Source organism: Leptodactylus fuscus, chromosome 11 (assembly GCF_031893055.1).
Source record: "Leptodactylus fuscus isolate aLepFus1 chromosome 11, aLepFus1.hap2, whole genome shotgun sequence".
In the NCBI taxonomy this organism is placed as follows: Eukaryota; Metazoa; Chordata; class Amphibia; order Anura; family Leptodactylidae; genus Leptodactylus; species Leptodactylus fuscus.
The window spans coordinates 30,413,508-30,432,046 of record NC_134275.1 but is presented as its reverse complement, the minus strand read 5'-3'; the positions used below and the strand labels follow the sequence as shown (position 1 = coordinate 30,432,046).

At 41.0% G+C, this 18,539-nt stretch overlaps 1 protein-coding gene across 1 annotated transcript in view; it reads left to right on the top strand.

The window, feature by feature from the left end:
- Positions 1-18,539, top strand: part of RABGAP1 (RAB GTPase activating protein 1) — a 116,658-nt gene that overhangs the window by 74,289 nt on the left and 23,830 nt on the right. The window contains exons 14-19 of the mRNA XM_075260175.1: positions 3,791-3,904; positions 7,288-7,362; positions 7,640-7,765; positions 11,007-11,150; positions 14,450-14,491; positions 14,628-14,756. Coding sequence (XP_075116276.1) covers positions 3,791-3,904; positions 7,288-7,362; positions 7,640-7,765; positions 11,007-11,150; positions 14,450-14,491; positions 14,628-14,756 — 630 coding nt within the window. The remainder of the gene's footprint in view (positions 1-3,790; positions 3,905-7,287; positions 7,363-7,639; positions 7,766-11,006; positions 11,151-14,449; positions 14,492-14,627; positions 14,757-18,539) is intronic.

Here is an 18,539-nt window from a genome sequence, read left to right as displayed (position 1 = left end):
TGACAAATGACGTGGCCCAAAATGGTAGTCACCCATCTTTTCTAGAATTGTGGATGGGGACTTTGTCTAGTCGTGTGGACTGCGGACAGTCAGAATTGCTACCCTATTGATATCTCTGTGGGTGTGTATGGAAGCAAATGCGTTGGGTCTTGTAATAGAAAAATATCACTCTTAAAGAGGGCTGTGGAGTCGATAGGACTCCAACTCTTACTCTGACTACTTAATGGTTAAGCCTCTGCCAAGTTAGTCTTCTCTGCGTCAGGCTGAAGAGATCCAATCAGAACGAAACAGCTGTCCTCGGCTGAGAGACTGACTTGGTAAAATCCCACATCATTGCAGCAAAGGCCTCTGTGAAGGTCGAGCATGATGTTAAAGGGAGCGCCCCCTAGTGGGCTGCATGACTGAGGCACTGTCTCCCTATATTAACATCATGGGAGACAGATTTGCATTTACTTAATGGTTGACAGCCATGGTCAGGCAAGATTAACTTAAAGATCCCCTAATTAAAAAAAAAGCCTGCGATTGACTTCCTACGACGGTACAAATGCAACAAACTAAGCATGTACTGTAGTGAATGATAGAATACCAATATTGCATATTATAACTTAAAATAATTATTTATTTTATTTACGGAGTCAGTAACTTTTTTCGGACTCCAATTCCACCAAAATGTCCAACTCCACAGCCCTGCTCCTAATCCTATAATGTTATATTATTCATCAGCGTAGGATTGTGAAAACCACAATATCTCACATTTTCTTACTCTTATTGCAAGGGCTATGGCACAGACCTGGCAGCTGCTTCTTTAAGGGCCTGCATGCGTGCCCTGGACGTTGTCCGCACCAGTCACTATATACCCATGATCCCCCACTATATACTATATAAGGCACCATGGGGATCAACAAATGCGCACACACCCTTGGGCAAACTTGTCTAACTGGGAACCTGGCGCAGTTATTGCTCTTTCACAGACGCCCACGATACAGAACCCCACATACCCATGATCCCCCACTATATACTATATAAGGCACCATCGCTCATGGAATGATACCTGAGCAATAAGGTATAAGTGGGCTGGAAAGGTGGTCACCATTGTTGTATCTGTTTACTGCTTTTCCGCCTGTCCTTCCCTTTGCTTGATCACCATATTGACTCTAATGTCTGCTTTGACCTCTGCTTGGATTACCGTTACACATGAACTCTGCTTGCCCTGTTCCCTGGCCATGTCTCTTCCTGTCCCCTTGGTGTCACGTGTTGGCTTCTTCGGACCTGCTTGGGCCATCTGTCACTGAACTGAGACTGTGAGGTGTCCGCCTGGTGGTTTTCATGCAGCAAAGATCCATGTACAGGGAAAGTTACAAGGTAACAAGCTACTCCGCTTAGACAACGTTCTTAGTATGGGCTCCAAGCCAAATCTATCCAGTGAAACAGTGCACCCACACCCTCTGCATTACACATACAGTACTAGTATTATTTTGGGTTTTTGTAACACAAACAAGCATGTCCTTGAAACCGCATGACTTTCAACCACATTGAGAGCGATTAAAGGGCTTGACCAGCCATATGGCACCGCTCCATGCCCAACTGTGGAGCAGTGTGTCAGTGTAGTTGTGTTCTACGGCCCCATGATGTGTATTAGAAAGAGCTTACAGTGCCATAATGTAGCAAATGGAGTAATACACAGCCTAGCAGTCCCTTGTCACTCACATGCTAGGCTTCCATGGTCCTGTCAATAAGGAGGTGGCGGGATTGGTAAAAGTAAGTGTTATTCCTTTTATTATTTTATAGCAATCTATAGTGACTGGACAACCCCTTTATTATACATGCACACTCCTTATCACATCAGGTATTACATTGTATAGAGAATGAGTAGAGCGGAGTACTACCCCGAGAAAGTCTTACAAGCCTGGCATTTGTCATGAGCGTCATATTTTACAGTGTATTATTGAAACAAGTATGGGAAAAATACACAAATCTTCTTGGTGGAAAAAGGGAAGTTTCCTCTAGAGCCTCCTATTGGAAGGAAGATCCCTGGTTTTCCTGCAACATAGTGGCATGATCTGGGAATAAAGCCAAACCGGAATGATTCCTCTAAAAGGAAGAGAGACCCATCTACCGACAGAGATTTCATTGTTATTCCCCTTCTTTGGTGTAAAGAGGGGTACTGGATAAGAGGTCACAAGTGTGGGGCAGATGGGGTACTATGACTTTGTAAGGAGTATATGAATCCACCAGGGGGAATTTACTATATTAAGACTATAAGGAAAATGTTTGTTCTCGTACCATGTTAGCCAGTGGGTATGAAATATAAAAAAACAAAATACTTGCAAGTCTTCAGTAGGTGATACCTTTTTTAATGGCTAACTCATAATGATGACAGAATATGACGTTTCGAAGCTTCCTGGCTTCTTCTTCAGATATATCTAAAAACACTTTCTATAGGCTGCATATTTATGTACAACTGGACACATAGGGAAAGAATCCTATCCCTAAATATTAAGACTGGCATTTTTTATTCATGTATTGTGTCGTGAAGAGTGCGGCTCCGAACCAACAATGTGTATTTGTGACACCATAAAGACCCATGCGCCAAAGATGTACTACAACTATACCAGTGTACATGTAGATGGGCTAGTTAATTCCTCCCATTGTGTAAAATTTATATTCTTAAAGTGAGCCAGCCAGGACGATTTGGGGACACTAATCCACCCACAGGTCCTTATGAACTGTGATTTAAAGGGGCTCTATCACTAGGAAAAGTCATTTTTAACTAATCACATCCTTGCATAGCCTTTAGAAAGTCTATTCCACACCTACCTTTAGTATGTAGATTGCCTCAGTGGTTTCTGAATAAGTCTGTTTTTATTTATATGCTAATTAGACTGGTGCATGATAGATCGTGCACACCTCTCCTATTGTTTTCTATGGGAGGCTGCTGCTGATGATGATGATGACGACGACTCAGCTTCCTGTTTGCTTCACACACATAGAAGATAATAGGAGAGAGGAGGCTGCTGGGAACTTCCTGTACTGGCTGGAAGCTCATTAGCATATGAATAAAAACGGACTTATTCAGACACCACTGAGGCAATCTACATACTATAGGTAAGTGTGGAATAGCCTTTCTAAAGCCTATGCAAGGATGTGATTAGATAAAAATGACTTTTCCCAGTGATAGAGCCCCTTTAATTTCTCAAATAACCATGTTTTAAAGCCTTTCATGTCTGTGCCTGCATTGAAAAAAAACTTACCTAGAGTCTGTACTCCATGCACCAGGGAAGCAAACCCCTGGCTTCAATGAACAACTATGCAGGCGCCAGGAGCACCAGCAATGAGTGTCATTGGAACCATCTACAGTTAAGGGTTAAAAGATAATTAAAAAAAAAAAAAAAAATCACTGGGTGCACAGACAGCTTTACAACAGGACTGTTTGGCACTCTATAAGGACCTGTGAGTGGTTTAATGTCTCAAATTCGACAGGTTCCCTTTAAATGCTCTTTCCTACATAATGGTGAGCCCACATCTGTATCGTGGTTTCTGTGGTTTGGCTGTGCTGTAATAATAAAAAAAAAATTTAAAAAATTGACATGGTTGACAAAATCCAATGAAACAAAAATGTGAACAAGCAAGTTTAGATTATACATATAGCAAACCATAGCAGGTGCTGTGTTCCTATTGCTCACAGTAATGTGGTTATATCACCGCTCTGCATTTTTTGGTAACAACGTTGGTTCACAGCATTTCTAGTAGAGCTTTATAGACTTCTAATAATTTGGTTTTCTATCCTCAGGAGTCTCCGCAGGACAGCGCCATCACACGGGATATCAACAGAACGTTCCCCGCTCACGACTACTTCAAAGATACTGGGGGAGATGGCCAGGACTCACTTTACAAGATCTGCAAGGTGAGGAACCATAGACCACTACATACATTAATGTAATTTGGCTTCATTTTATTGTTAGAGTTTTTGATGGCAAAGCGAAAACGGAGAGGGAATTGTTACCCAAAGTATCTCCAACTTTATTTACAAAAATCTATGAAACACGGGTGATGGTAAGATTTGGTCACCAATAACATTCCACCTTTATATTCCAACTTCTAAAAATGCCTGACATCGCTCTCCCATTTATTTGGGTCAATGCACATGAAGTTTTTTGGCAGGATTTTGACGCTGAATCTGCTTCAGAATCTGCCTCCAAAAAAAGCCTCACTGTACAGTTCTATGTATTCCGCTAGTTGTTTTTTTTTCCCCTGACAGGACCTTTCTTTAGGCGGATTCTGCCTCAAGAAAAACAATGGGAGGTGGAAAAACCTCTTGCGTTTTTTTCAAGGTCCATACACTGTGCTATCAGAAAAAACATTTCCTAATTCCTGAAGCGGATTTTTTTCCTCTCCAAAATCCTCGCCAAAAAACTCTGTGTGCATTTACCTTCTCAGTGGGGGTCAGCCTGGATTTTTTTTTCCCTGATACTTTTTTTTTTCAATAATGTAGCTAGGAAAAAAAAAAAAATAAAAATCTATGCCTTGTCTTGGAGCAGAATCTGTGCTCATAATCTAATAGACATCAATAGGAGGTTGAAAAAAATCCGCACCCATCAGCGCCCCTAAAAATGGGTATAATTTAATACCACCTTGAGGTGTGCGTTCAGACCTTATATATGGAGCACCTGTGTTAGATGTGGCTGCAGTTTACTGTGCATTATTAAACCTACCTTACAATTTACCTATAAGGAATAGTTCAAAAATCTAAGACATTTAACACAGCACACAGTTTTCAATGTCAAAATATAAATACGTTTATTAATAATTTTTTTTTTTTTTTTTTTAGGAGGGTGGGGGAAGGGTCTATGACATGCCACAATATCAATGTATAGAATCTCCCATAAAATAGTGCAAAAAAAATAAATAAAAGTTCTTAATCCCTCCTTTCCCTAGTATACATACAAAAAATTGAAAATGACTGTGAAACACAAACACATTAGGTATCCCTGTGTCTGAAAGTGCCCGGTCTACTGAATATAGGGGATCTGCAGTGCTCCTGTTTCGTCGGGAAGGGGTTAATAGGAACACTGCAGATACCCTATATACAGCCAGACTAAATTCCAAGTGGGGGAAAAAAACAGTCCTCAGGCTCAGGGAAGGGGCAGACAGACAACCAAAACACCCCCTCCCCTTCCCCAGCATCTACTGCACCCAAAAACTCCGGGCATTTAAATTTTTTTAATTTTCCAGTAGCTGCTGCATCCCCCCCCCCCTGGCTTATACTCGAATCAATAAGTTTTCCCAGTTTTTTGTGGTAAAATTAGGGGCCTCGGCTTATATTTGTGTCGGCTTATACTCGAGTATATACGGTACATCAAAAAAAAAATAAAATGTCCATCATCAAACACTATACACTTAGATTAAACCGTTCTCCGTGCAGCAGGTTATAAATGTGTCTGTTCTAATCCACAGCCAAACTTGTACCCTATAGAGATGTGCACACCATCATCAATCCAATCTCATATAGCCAAATATCTGCACATGCCCAGTCCACACATCATTCTACCATCATATATAAACACAAATACAAGTGACATATAAACAATGCATTGATGTCTTACATATGGTGACACCGTGACCTCCACCTGCATCCCCAACGCGCATTTCGCCCTCAAAACTGTTTTTAGTCTTGAAGATTTTTTAACCAGGTAGTTTTGTGCATGTTATAAACTTATTTATATTTTGACATTATAAACTGTGTGTTGTGTAAAATTTCTTTGATTTATGAACTATTCCTTATAGGTAAATAATTTTCTGTGCATTGCCTGTTTATCAGAACAACTCCTCTGACTGACCACTTTAATGTCCACAGGATCCCCCTTTGTATTAGATGTTTTCCCTCGATCACATGATCGCACTATTCTCTATATACTCTGCACATAAGTTAAACCCACCAGGCTGCCAGGTGAACTACTGCTCTCCATTTTAATCAAACTCAAAGCAATCTCAATACTACATAAAAAACAAAGATACCCGCAAAAACTCAAAGCACCAACTAAGTATCAATGTATAAATAACACAAAAAATTCTTTTGATTTTAAATCTAAATTTATTGTTACAAATTTTTTTTTTTTTTTTTAAAGCGTAACTAGAGTTTTGGATGACTTTTGATTTTCTGGCAGTATTTGTGTCATTAATACATTTTATAATATACTTTATGGACAGATTTTGGCTCCGTTCTGTGAAATTCTGCATTTTCTCACTCTTTCCCTTGCTTCTGTATTGTGAGCTGTACTCTGCTTCTCATTGGGCTGTGTGAAGAGAAAATACAGGCGGGAAGATCACTCCAAATAGTTATATCTCAGGCATTGTAAAATGTAGAAACTTGCTTTTGGTGTTATGTGAAAGAGGAGACGCTTAAGATGCAGCTCTACCTGTATGATTCCCAGAGATGTCACTGGTTGAAAATACAGTCTGGTTTGTATACCAGCATATAAATATCCCGATCCAGTGATGTCTCTGTAAGTCATACAGGTAGAACTGCATCTTAGTGTCGTATGAAAGAAGAGAATCTCCTCTTTCATATGACACCAAAAGCAAGTTTGGACATTTTACACTGCTCGAGATGTAACTGTTTGAAGCGACCCCCTCCCACACAGCCGGTACACTGTACACACACTGTACACAATGAGAAGCAAGGAAAAGTGTGAGAAAATGTAGGATTTCACAGAAAGGAGCCAACATTTCTTAAAGTATATTACGAAAGGTATTGATGATACAAAACCTTCCAGAAAATCAAATGTTGTCCTGTAGTTTAGTTACGCTATAACTCCTTTCTTGATGGACGCTCATGTTCTAATGACCTAAACTTTCACCTCCTCATTGGAGTCATTGTCAAGGTCTAGTTAGGCTTGCAGAACCTTTAACCTAACCATCTCTGGAAGAAATCTGTTATAAGAAAATGTCAGTCATTATAGTGTTAGAAGATGGAGGGAGAGTTTAGTGTCTTTATACTAATAGAGGAACTTGAGCCCTTTAAGGTCACTCAGAAGCTTCGATGTGTCCCATATTTCCCCCCTCCGGTGGAGACTTCTTCAGAGGGGTCTGGTGTCTTTCAGCACATATGCCTTCAAAATTGTCAGTGTGTGTTCATTATATACAATGTGAGGGATACATATGACAGTGTGTGAGATGTCTGCCGTGTACTTATGATTAATATTCTGACTGAAGGGCCACTATCCGCTGTGCTTGAAGTTTACGACTTGTTTTCGGAAGTTATGACCATCTGCTGTCATCTTTTTCTAGGCCTACTCTGTGTACGATGAAGAGATCGGATATTGCCAAGGACAGTCCTTCCTTGCTGCAGTCCTCTTGTTACATGTAGGTGTTCACTTCCTCAGTGTGTTTCGGTAAATCTTGACTTCGGCCTGGTAGGACATCGTATATTAATATGAAGCGGTGTGAGGATGCTGATGTTATGTTATTTAGTCTCATCTTGATAGTAAGGACCTGACCCATCTTGGCCTTTGGGATCATGTTCATCTGGGTTGTATCATAAAAAACGTGTGTCTGGGGAATAGCAGTCGTGTTTATATAGAAGAGATCCGGCAGGAAGATTGATTTTTTTTTTTTTTTTCTCTCCCCCCTGCTTTCACAGATGCCTGAAGAACAAGCTTTCAGCGTCCTGGTCAAAATCATGTTCGATTATGGACTCAGGGAACTTTTCAAACAGAACTTTGAAGATCTTCATTGCAAGTTCTATCAGCTGGAGCGCCTCATGCAGGTTAGTGTATGCTTAATATCATATTTAAGGTGGACAGTTCTTCATCAAGATTATTTCCAGGCCAAGACCTACAGCTTGGTGTTAGTATGATTCTTCCTGTAAGTATTGAGCATAAAAAAAAAATGTCACGGTAAGAATGTTTGAGGTAGAAGGGTTAATAGTCTATTTTTGTCAATTAGCAACATGAAGTGAATGAAGAAAACAGGAATCTTAATTCCATCAATATTTGGTGTGACCATTGCTCTTTGGGGGAGGAGTCCTGGAAGTGATGATACGGCCCCCACAGATATAGCCCTGATCTCATCATCATCCAGTCTGTCTGGCATTACATGAAGAGACAGACGGATTGGAGCAAGCCTACATCCACAGAACATTTGTCCTTAGTTCTCCAAGATGGCGGGAACAACCTCCCAGCCTTGCAGTCTCCATAGACAGACACGATTAGTAGAACGCATCATTCCCCAGTGCTAACTTTGGCAGTGTCATAGGATGCCATTCATATACAAGTTAGTTTGACAGATTTCTTCCCCATTACAGATAGCAGATACCTTTTTATCAACTACGTAATTGTGGAGTAAAAATATCTTGGAGCAACCTCAGGTCAGAACTGAAATGGTAGTGTACATTAAATGGATCCACTAGCAACTTCAGTTGGTTTAAAGGTGTGAAACCTAAGTAATACACGGAGCGGGTGGACCTTGTACCCCCAAAACTTGTTGCCATATGTACCCCCAAAATTTACTGTCATTAATAATTCTACCACAAAAACATTTCCAGCCTTCAGACATTTAACTCCAGAGGACTACAGACCCCTGGATAAATTTACACTCCAAGGCAGACCCTTAAATAAATTTAGACCCAAACCTCTAAATTCTGATCCTACCGGTATACCAGACCCCAATAAAATTAGATAGATTTATGGATAGATATTGGTACCATTAGTACCAACAGTCGAGAAATATCAATCCCGAAACTGATGGCAGTGATATCTCTGGTGCCCATGCAGATACTGGCAAATCTGACAGTGCGTTGAGTTCAGTTCACAATCAGATTTCGAGTGGTATGTAATATGCCCATCACTGTGGGCATGAAAGATACTCTTTAATCAAATCTAATAGATAGTGGTCAGGGCCGAACTGACACACTCGATATACACGAAGCACTCAGTATGCACTGCAGACACATGCTGCATAGAATATAGGCTAGACATGAACCGTATTCACTACACACGCACTTACCAATAATACTTCTTCTTAATACTTCTTGGGCGCAGGACCTCCATCATGGCTACATTAGGATTACAGGTCCTGTGCCCTCCAGTTGCATTCTACCCGAAGGATATATGGACAGTCAGCAGCACAGAGTGTGAATACAGCTCATGCCCATCACTATCTCTTTACGTATCTGATGTTCTGCCCCCTTTAAAACGGCAGAATGATCCACAGGTTGCACATCCCTAATGCTGAGAGATCAAGCATTGCTGCCTGGCTTGTGGAAGCTTCTGACTTGGATGCACATGGCCAGGTTGGTAGATTAATGGTTTGGGTCTTTTTTCTCATAGCTTTGTGCTAAGCCCCCTTTGCTCCAGTGAAGGTGGAGGAGTCTGATCTATAATTCTCGAGAATTACCTTTCCTAATTTTTGTATTAAACGTTTATGAATTCGCTTTATGCAGTTTCACAGCGCCATCATATAACCTAACGCTGTATAGAAATGTCCATCACTCATGTCTCTCCCTATATCCCTTGGGTCTTATCATGTATTGATATACAGCTCACATTCAGCCGCTCAACAATATCTATAGAAACCTAAAGGAAGAAATCTAGCTGCTTCATTCTTCTTCATTATGGCTGCTGTCCGAGCCGCTTCCCATCCAGTCTCCGTGCGCTTCCAGTAATATATCTATTTCAGACGCAGCTGGTGCTCTGCAGATCTGGCGCGTTCAGCCCCTATCACTTTGTTTCTTCACCTGGAGACGTTTCTGTTTAGCTTGGCTATTTTTAGCAGACGCAGAAATAGTTGAATTTCTCCCAAAACTATGAAAAAAAAAAAATTGTTTACCTTTTCATTGAGTCTCTAAAATGTAGGAATTTGGGGTTAGGACTTGTAAGAATGATGTACAAACACTTCTTTCTAGGCAGTCTGCACCTTAAGACATCCAAAAGGACCTTTGGTTTGGAGCTTTACATGTAGGATTATTGGGCTGCACAATGAATTTTTCAGTATTTTTTTGTTATAGTAAGAATCACATGTGCATGGCTGTTTAACCCCTTAGATGCTATGACCAGTGCTGCATCACATATGGCTTCTATGGCAGCCATAGTCTGTCATATATGTAGCCTATTGGAGTCAGAGTCGGGACCAGTTTTGTGTGGATTCTGATTCCGTCTTGCAAATAAAATGATGATTTATTTTCTCACTATATTATGTAATTATTATTATTATGTAATTAGATGTATAGTTTGTAACATATTTACTTTTACAGGAATCAATCACTAGATTTTTAATGATTTTCGTTAGGTTCATACTAGCTTTTTGGGTTCCCTTCCTTCCTTCGGGTCTGCTTGGGAACCCGAAAAACAGAAAAGTAAAAAGGATATGACTAATAATAAGACAACACAAAAACAAAAAAAGTTTTAATATTTCAAAAGTAATGAAAGATTAAAAAAAACAAAAAAAAACAACCACGATTACATTGACCCACAGACAGCTGATCCCAGGTGTCGGACCCCCCACCGATCTTAAGGATGGAACATCAATATAAAGAACTGAACAAATACCTTAAGGTCTGATCATCTCATATTGGGCCATAAGTAAGAATACTGGAGTTGAGGCCATGAAACAGGATTGTGATGGATGCAAAGACTGCAACACGTCTTCAAGTGTAATATGAAGGAGCTTCGATCTCCTATTATACCAGACCAGGAGAATCTGGGGCCAATTAGTAGGAAGTTACCTTGTCGGATACACATTTCAGAAGGCTAGATCTGTTGCCATTGATATATCCAGGTCTAGTACATTGCTAGGGATATGCAGGGATATAGCACAAACTACAGGAGAATCAAAGTATCTTCTTGGCTTGTTCAAAGATCCAGAAGTATCAAATAAATATCACATTATAGGACAAATACCTCCCCAATGTCTGTTTTATTGTATAGTATCTACTACAATGTAACACCAGTGTGTGTAGTATCAGACGACCATTATTAAGAAATTTCTTTTTTTTTCCCTCTTTTTGGCAGGAATATATTGCAGACCTGTACGCTCACTTCCTGGAGATCAGCCTTGAAGCTCACATGTACGCTTCCCAATGGTTTCTGACGCTCTTTACTGCCAAGTTTCCGCTCTACATGGTCTTCCACATCATTGACTTGCTCTTGTGTGAGGTAGGTATATCATGCATTGACGTGATTTATTTAGGAAAACCCACTTTAGGTCATTCTGATGGAGTTCCTCATTCAAGATCTTTTAATGGGGTTTTCCAGACTAGATCATTAATTAAAGATGGCAGGGTCCGGCCCCCAGGCCCCCGCCGATCAGCTGTTTTATGAGGCTGCAGAATTGAGGTGAGTGCTGCAGCCTCTTCAGTACTTTCCAAGCACAGAACTATACCTGTGTAGTGGCTGTGCTTGGTATCACAGCTCAGCCTATTCACTTGAATGGGACTGAACTGTAGTCACGTTATGTGACCGATGAACCTGGAGTCACGTGGCCTGTGAAGCGTCAAGTAGCTGATGTGTGGTCATCCTGAGTGTCGGACCTCCACGGATCTTGAATTGATGACCTATTATAAGGATAGATTGTAAGCTTTAAAGTTCTGTAAATCGCCTTTAGGGTGAATTCACACTGAGTAAACGCTAGCTTATTCTGAACGTAAAACACGTTCAGAATAAGCGGCGTCTAAAGCAGCTCCATTCATTTCTATGGGAGCGGGGATACGAGCGCTCCCCATAGAAATGAATGGGCTGCTTCTTTCACTCCGTGCAGTCCCATTGAAGTGAATGGGGAGTGCCGGCGTGTACGCTCCGGCATGAGCAGAGCTTGCCGTATACGCCGGCACTCCCCATTCACTTCAATGGGACTGCACGGAGTGAAAGAAGCAGCCCATTCATTTCTATGGGGAGCGCTCGTATGCCGGCTCCCATAGAGATGAATGGAGCTGCTTTAGACGCCGCTTATTCTGAACGTGTTTTACGTTCAGAATAAGCTAGCGTTTACTCAGTGTGAATTCACCCTTAAGCATAGTGAAGTGCAGCTATAGTAAGCACATCTCGCTCGGTTGATGCTTAGCATAGATAGCATATTGATTTCAGGAGGTTCTTTTACTTTTACTAGATGGCGCTGTACGAGCAGTGAACAATTGTTACTGGTTTTCTTTTACTTTTACTAGATGGCGCTGTACGAGCAGTGAACAATTGTTACTGGTTCCTTCACTGATCACTATGTGATCAACTCATTGTCGGAGGTCCCTTCTAATAGAAACTGGCTATTCCCCCTTAAGACATTTTGGACAATGCTGATAAGGATACAGTCATTTGCAGCAGTTGATAAGGATTTATTTTATGGCAATGTATTGTTGGGTATGCTGCATAGATAACAGTGTGGCACAGAAGCTGTTACTCTACCTGTAACGCTGTAGCTTGATGTGTGGGACTGCACTGCCCTCTACTGGCAGTATAATAAATGTCCTTTCTCAGAAGTTCTGCATTCAGTACATTGCAGTTTCACACTAGCATTGTAATGACTGCGCCACAATGTATTCTAATGTTAGGGATGGGTGGGGGTTAAAGGGGATGGGCATCAGAATAAATGGCCATAAGCAAACTGAATATGCATTTTTTATCGTTGTAAAGTACTATTATTATCATATTATTTTTAGTATTTATTTCAAATATTTTCTCTAACCATATTAATGGTGACAGTCTTTAATCTTGATCAATTGCCAATGGAAATATCCATGAATGCAGGAATTTTCTATGGTCTGGGACTTGTCAGAAACCTAGCCATGATTTACTTATTGTGGCTGGTTATCTTCCCATACATAAAGTGCTCCTACCTGATAACCTGAGCAAAATAAGGACATCATGGCTAAGGCCCGGTGCTAAGTCTACAGCTCAGTCCCATTCAGATGAATGGGACTGAGCTGTAGCAAGGCCATGTGACCAACAGACTTGATGTCACTTCCTGAGAAGAAGAAAGCAGCCATGCTTTTGAATCCTGGATAATCTCTTTAATCTTTCTCCGTTTCTTTTAAGGGGCCAGCACATAGATGTACTGCTGCCTATGCTTTTTTGACTTTCAGCTTATGACTGTGTGGCTGTGCCCTTCCTCATGTCTGTGAAATTGATGAAATTCTTAGGAGGAGGAGGTCAGAATTCGAAGGGATATTCTGAGAGTGCTGGACAGTAACTGGGTCACCATTTTCAGGGTATGCGCACCACTGTAATACCACTGATGGTGGAGACACTGTGGGAGTCTCAGGACTATAGAGGCCAATGAAGGAAAAAGCAGGACCTTTTTTTTTAATCCCATCTAGTGGTCATGCCCTTAAAAAAAAAAGTTTAAAAAGAACCTAAAATAAAAAATCTCTGCTTTACTATTAAAAAGTTTAAAATTTTCAGCCAAAAATGGATACCGTATTAAAAGATGTATATCTGACATCATTGCATGAGTAATGCGCCGTACTATAACATTAAAGAAGACAATCCCAGAATTGCTCCTTTTAGGATAATTTGGTTGAGAACAATGAAACAAAGAGTCGGTTCAGACATCAGAAAATGAAGAGGACTCGGGGCAGACTTCCACCTCAGATTCCTCTTTGTTTTCTGGCCCTCCAGCTTTTCACTAAAACTCATCAGCACCTCATGCCACGGGTTCTGCAGCTGATCAGCCACGGGGTCCACGGCAGGATTGAGCAGGACTCTTATTTCTTCTGCCTGCTGCGATTATACACAAGGATATGCCATCACTTTATGATCTGTGTGCGACTTCGCATCGATCCTGAGAATAAAGGGTAGCTGGACGGCTCCATACATATGTATACTCTAACATTGTATATGTAAACTTTGACCTTGTTACTGCTATATTTATTGTGCATATACCTTTGAGCTGCTAGGTGCGGATTTGCACGTGTCTCGTCTTCCAAAACAATGTATAAGCTTTGGACCTGACACTAAAAGGACGTGCCACCTCTTAGGCCGAGACCTCCAGAATGAACTCTGACATGGACATGAATAATGCCTGCTGCCGTTCCCATAGTCTCTCTACTTCATTCTGAGGGGTTGCTGAGGTTTCACCAATTACAAAGTGATGACATATATTGGCAGAACCCAGGATATCAATCCAGCCCTGCAGATAGATAGGTTAGGGTCACCTGAATGAAATACCGTTTCCCCTTGTGAATCGCGGCCACAAGATATTGCTGATTTGTCAATATGCAAATGAGGGTGTTGCCATTTACCCCTTTGGAGCAATGACCACACCCTCCAGAGAGCTCATTTGCATGTTGACAATAATGCACATCTCTGCAATGTCGGCAGCAGCAATTCTCCAGAGGAAACCCCTGTTTGATTCAGGTGTCCCTGACCTATCTATCTGTAGGCCTGTGTTCTGGTGACACTCCCTTTAAGATTACAGCAAAGCTATCACTACTTACATTAACGCCATGTTTTTTTTTGGTCCACAGGGAATAAGTGTCATTTTTAATGTTGCCCTGGGATTATTAAAGGTACGTGTTTTCCTGCTTTTATTTCATATATATTAGATGTATATAGATGTAACCTGGCCTTCTAGATTTGGACTTGCATGTACGTTTCCTACTATTTTGCACTGATGCAGAGCCTGTCTGCTGTACTTTTTCCTAGACCTCTAAGGACGACCTGCTTCTTACAGATTTTGAGGGTGCTCTAAAATTCTTCCGTGTTCAGCTTCCAAAGAGATACCGTTCCGAGGACAACGCTAAAAAGCTGATGGAGCTAGCCTGCAGTCTGAAGGTAAACCTCCTGGCTGACTCTGATTTCTGACCGGCTGATTGATACTCATTCTGGGTGCGGGGTGAATACACATTTGATTATGATTCCTCCATTGTAGGATTTTTTTTTAAGGCATTTTTGATGTATCTTATTGCTGACTGAGCTGCATATTGTAATCACCACACATGAAACGGCGAGTTATTGAGATTTGCGCACTTCCAATGCACTCAGCTAATGTAATAAATCTCTCTGATTTTCCTTTCCTGCACATTACCGATCACAAGGATATTTTCTGCTTTTGCTATGATTTCTTAGGTACCTCTAGGGGATTTTTTATGCTTTCTTGAATATATAAATATGTAAATCTCAGAAGTTTCTTGTAGTGCCTGATCAGACAGCAAAGCCATCTGTTAATCCTGATAACACAATTTCCAGGATAGTTCCACTGTTCCGGATCATTGCATATTTTCATTATGCCGTCTGGGGAGTTCATTGGAAGAATCAGACGACGGTGTAAATACTGAGAGTCCTTTCTTGCGTGATAGCATATTTAGTGTTAACAAGCTGCTGTGTATGCGTGTCACCAGTTACCTCCAAAGGCAATGAGAGTTCATACATGTAGCATAGCAGCTAACCTGCTCACATGCTAAATAGAAGCAAATGTTGCTGTTATGGAGGTGTATTAAAGGGGACCTTTCAGCACCTTCACTAACTCCAACTCTGCACACTTTTCTAGGCGCTACTCCACTGATTCTGACACAGATGGAATTTTTTTTCTAACCTTGACCGTCCCTGAGCAATTGGTTCTCTTATTTCTTAGCACCCAATATGTTATTTAGACTCTCTACTGTCTGCGGGGTGGTCCTGGGCTGGAGCATGCAGTCTGGGACCACCCACCTGACAATACTTAGCCTAATCAGTATAGTGAGTACTGAAACTTAAAGAACCAATTGCTCAGGAACGGTGGGGGTTACAGAAAAAAGTACGACTGTATCAGAATCAGTGGAGCAGGACTTATTGAAGGGTGCAAAGAGTTTGTGGAGGTGGTGAAAGGCCCTCTTTATATAGGCTCCTATATTGGTATATGCCATATTATATTAGATTGGTTATGTAAAAATTGCAATATTCATGGGCTTTTATTGATATTTCGGTTCTGCCTCATTTGATAGAAGAACACAGGCACACTCAGCTGAGCTTTGTCTGTGTATTTAGGGGTCAGGAAGAATAGCTGCAGTCTGAGCAAGTGTGTAGCCAACTGCTACTAAAAATGCATGGCTAGCCTTAGTTCCTCAATACATTACATTATTCATGTTATTTCTGTATTTACTTACTACTGACCATATTAGTAGCTGCTTTTCTCAGCCTGTCTGTCTGTATGTAATCCTAGAGAACCCTGTACAATAGTGTAACTTAAGGCTCACGGGCCCTTATGTAAAATCTCATCTTGTGCCCCCCCTTCACAACTTCTCCTAATTGTCAGCCACATCCTATCTATAGATTTTAGCAACATTTACTTATTTCCTTTCCTTCTGTGTCGTGGCCCAGAACACCATGAAGACTTGTACACCACAGCTCTGTAGACATGAGCTATCTACTATCTTCATACCCTGTTGCTGCCTGTACATAGTTATCGAGCCCCATTTGTTCCACAGACTCCCTCCTTGACTATATGATGCTGACCAACTGCTAGTTTTTTCCGTGCTTCATAGTGTTCTAGTTGACTGCAGCAGGAGCCTCCCCCTGCCCAGCAATAGTTAACTGAATAAACTTGTGCCTACCACGAGTTTATCTCTCACAACCCCAGGAACATTTCCGTATACATGTGTGAATAAATAGTGTCAGGAAGGTATTCCTGTTTGCTGTCGGTGAACACTGCTTACAGCGATATAGTCAAATTACGACGTACGTAAGGGAAGGCAAATCGACATGCATAGTCCATATCAATCACCATGAATCGTGTGATAGGTTTCCGTTTCTGCATTACGGAGGCGTTGATAGGACACCCTGACATGGCCGGTGTGCGCTGCTTAGCTTGCGGCGTTTAACTCTCTGCCCCATGATCAGTATCTGTAATTGTTGGCTTAGCTCTGTGCTCCATGCCCACTGTCAGCGAGACCTGCTATTCTGGAAAGTGGTTAATAATGCAAGAGGTTTTGTTTCCATCCAAGGATATCCTGTCTGTTGTGTCAGTATGCCTGAGGAAAGCTGCATTCAGTGGCTGCTCCTCTTTGCTGATTCACCGTTGTAAGTATCCTGCCGATTTCTGCATTCTGTCTCTTATCTGTCTTATTGCGGAGCCTTTTCTTCACTTATCAGGCTCTTTCACATGCCTCTGATGTATGACAGTCGCTAGCAGAACATAAAGTCCTATAGATTAAAACTGTATGGAACCGTTCCAGGACATCAGTCACCTCCCGCTAGGCCCGATCCTTTTAGGCCTCCTGGAAACATTTTGTCTTTCCAAGTTGCATATTGCAGGGTATTGCTGTGTGATGGCTCGCTGGGGCAAAAATGTCTGAATATTTATAGAAAATTAATGTTAATATATGCAGTTTTTTTAAGTTTTTATCTGTAAATTATACCTTATTGGTTATTGTGGGGTTTTTTTTTGTTTTTTTTTCTCCACAGATTGCACCTTTTTCATCTACCCTATTAGGCCTATAGACTATGGACAGGGGTATTCTTCATTAGCAAGAATAAGGCTACGTTCACATCTGCGCCAGTGGCTCACAGATTCTACTGAAAATCAGTGGAGGAAAAAGTCCTGCATGGAGGAGTTTCTCCTCCACTGGTTTGATTGTAGTAAATGAAGTCTACCTGGCTTTGTGTGTTAGTTGTTTTAGCGGTTCACATCTCTGTTGTTCAGGTGCCCCAACGGACCCCCAAAACAGAGATGCAATGCTAGTGTGAACCTAGTGTTAGGAGTAGCTAGTGCTCTAGCAACTCGGTCCTTCCATGTATTAAACCACCGCAGGGGAATGTATGGCTGGCTGCAGGTTTCCCCCATGTCACCAATGGTCATTGAAGCTTTGACTAATACGATCATTTGAAAACCTGATTAATATTGGGAATTTATTACCATTTTTTAAATTATTATTATTATTATTATTATTCTTTTATTAGTGAGATATATCACTTTTTTCTAATATGTTGTTATTTTCCAATTGTAGATTTTTTCCAAATTCTATTTTCTGTGCATGATTTTGGTGGCAGCCATTTTGCCTGAAATTCTCCTCTGCTCTTTTAACAACAGTTTAGTGATATGCTTTATGGCAGTTTCATGGCCATAGACAGCAATAGACCTGAGGTTTGTAGACATGCTGTGTGCAAGGAGGGGGAGGAGATAAGGCTGTGACATCACCTATTGTTGGTCATAAATGCAGTGATGGGTCAGTGGTGTCATCTGTAGATGTTGTCTATAGTCAATGAGATAATTGCTGAAAAGAAAACCCCTACAGATTGGTAAGTGGCAGTCTATCATTAGTCTTAGTGGTCAGTGATAGAATTGCAGGATTTAGTATTTTTTAAAGTATTTGTAGTGAGATTGAAAATTAAAAACAAATTATCAAAGATGTTTTAAAATAATATATTTAGCAAAAAACCCCAACTTGGTTTAAATTGGGTCATTTGGGTCTTAGATAAATGAGAGACTCCACCACTGACTCCTTGTAGGGACCTGGTGGGTTGAATGGGTGAATTTTCTAGGCATGCTCTGTGGCCTTTTCAGAGGTCACTGTGCAGTGAGGGGGACTAGTTAAGCTTATATATAAATAATAATAAGGGCTCGTTCACATCTGCGTCTGA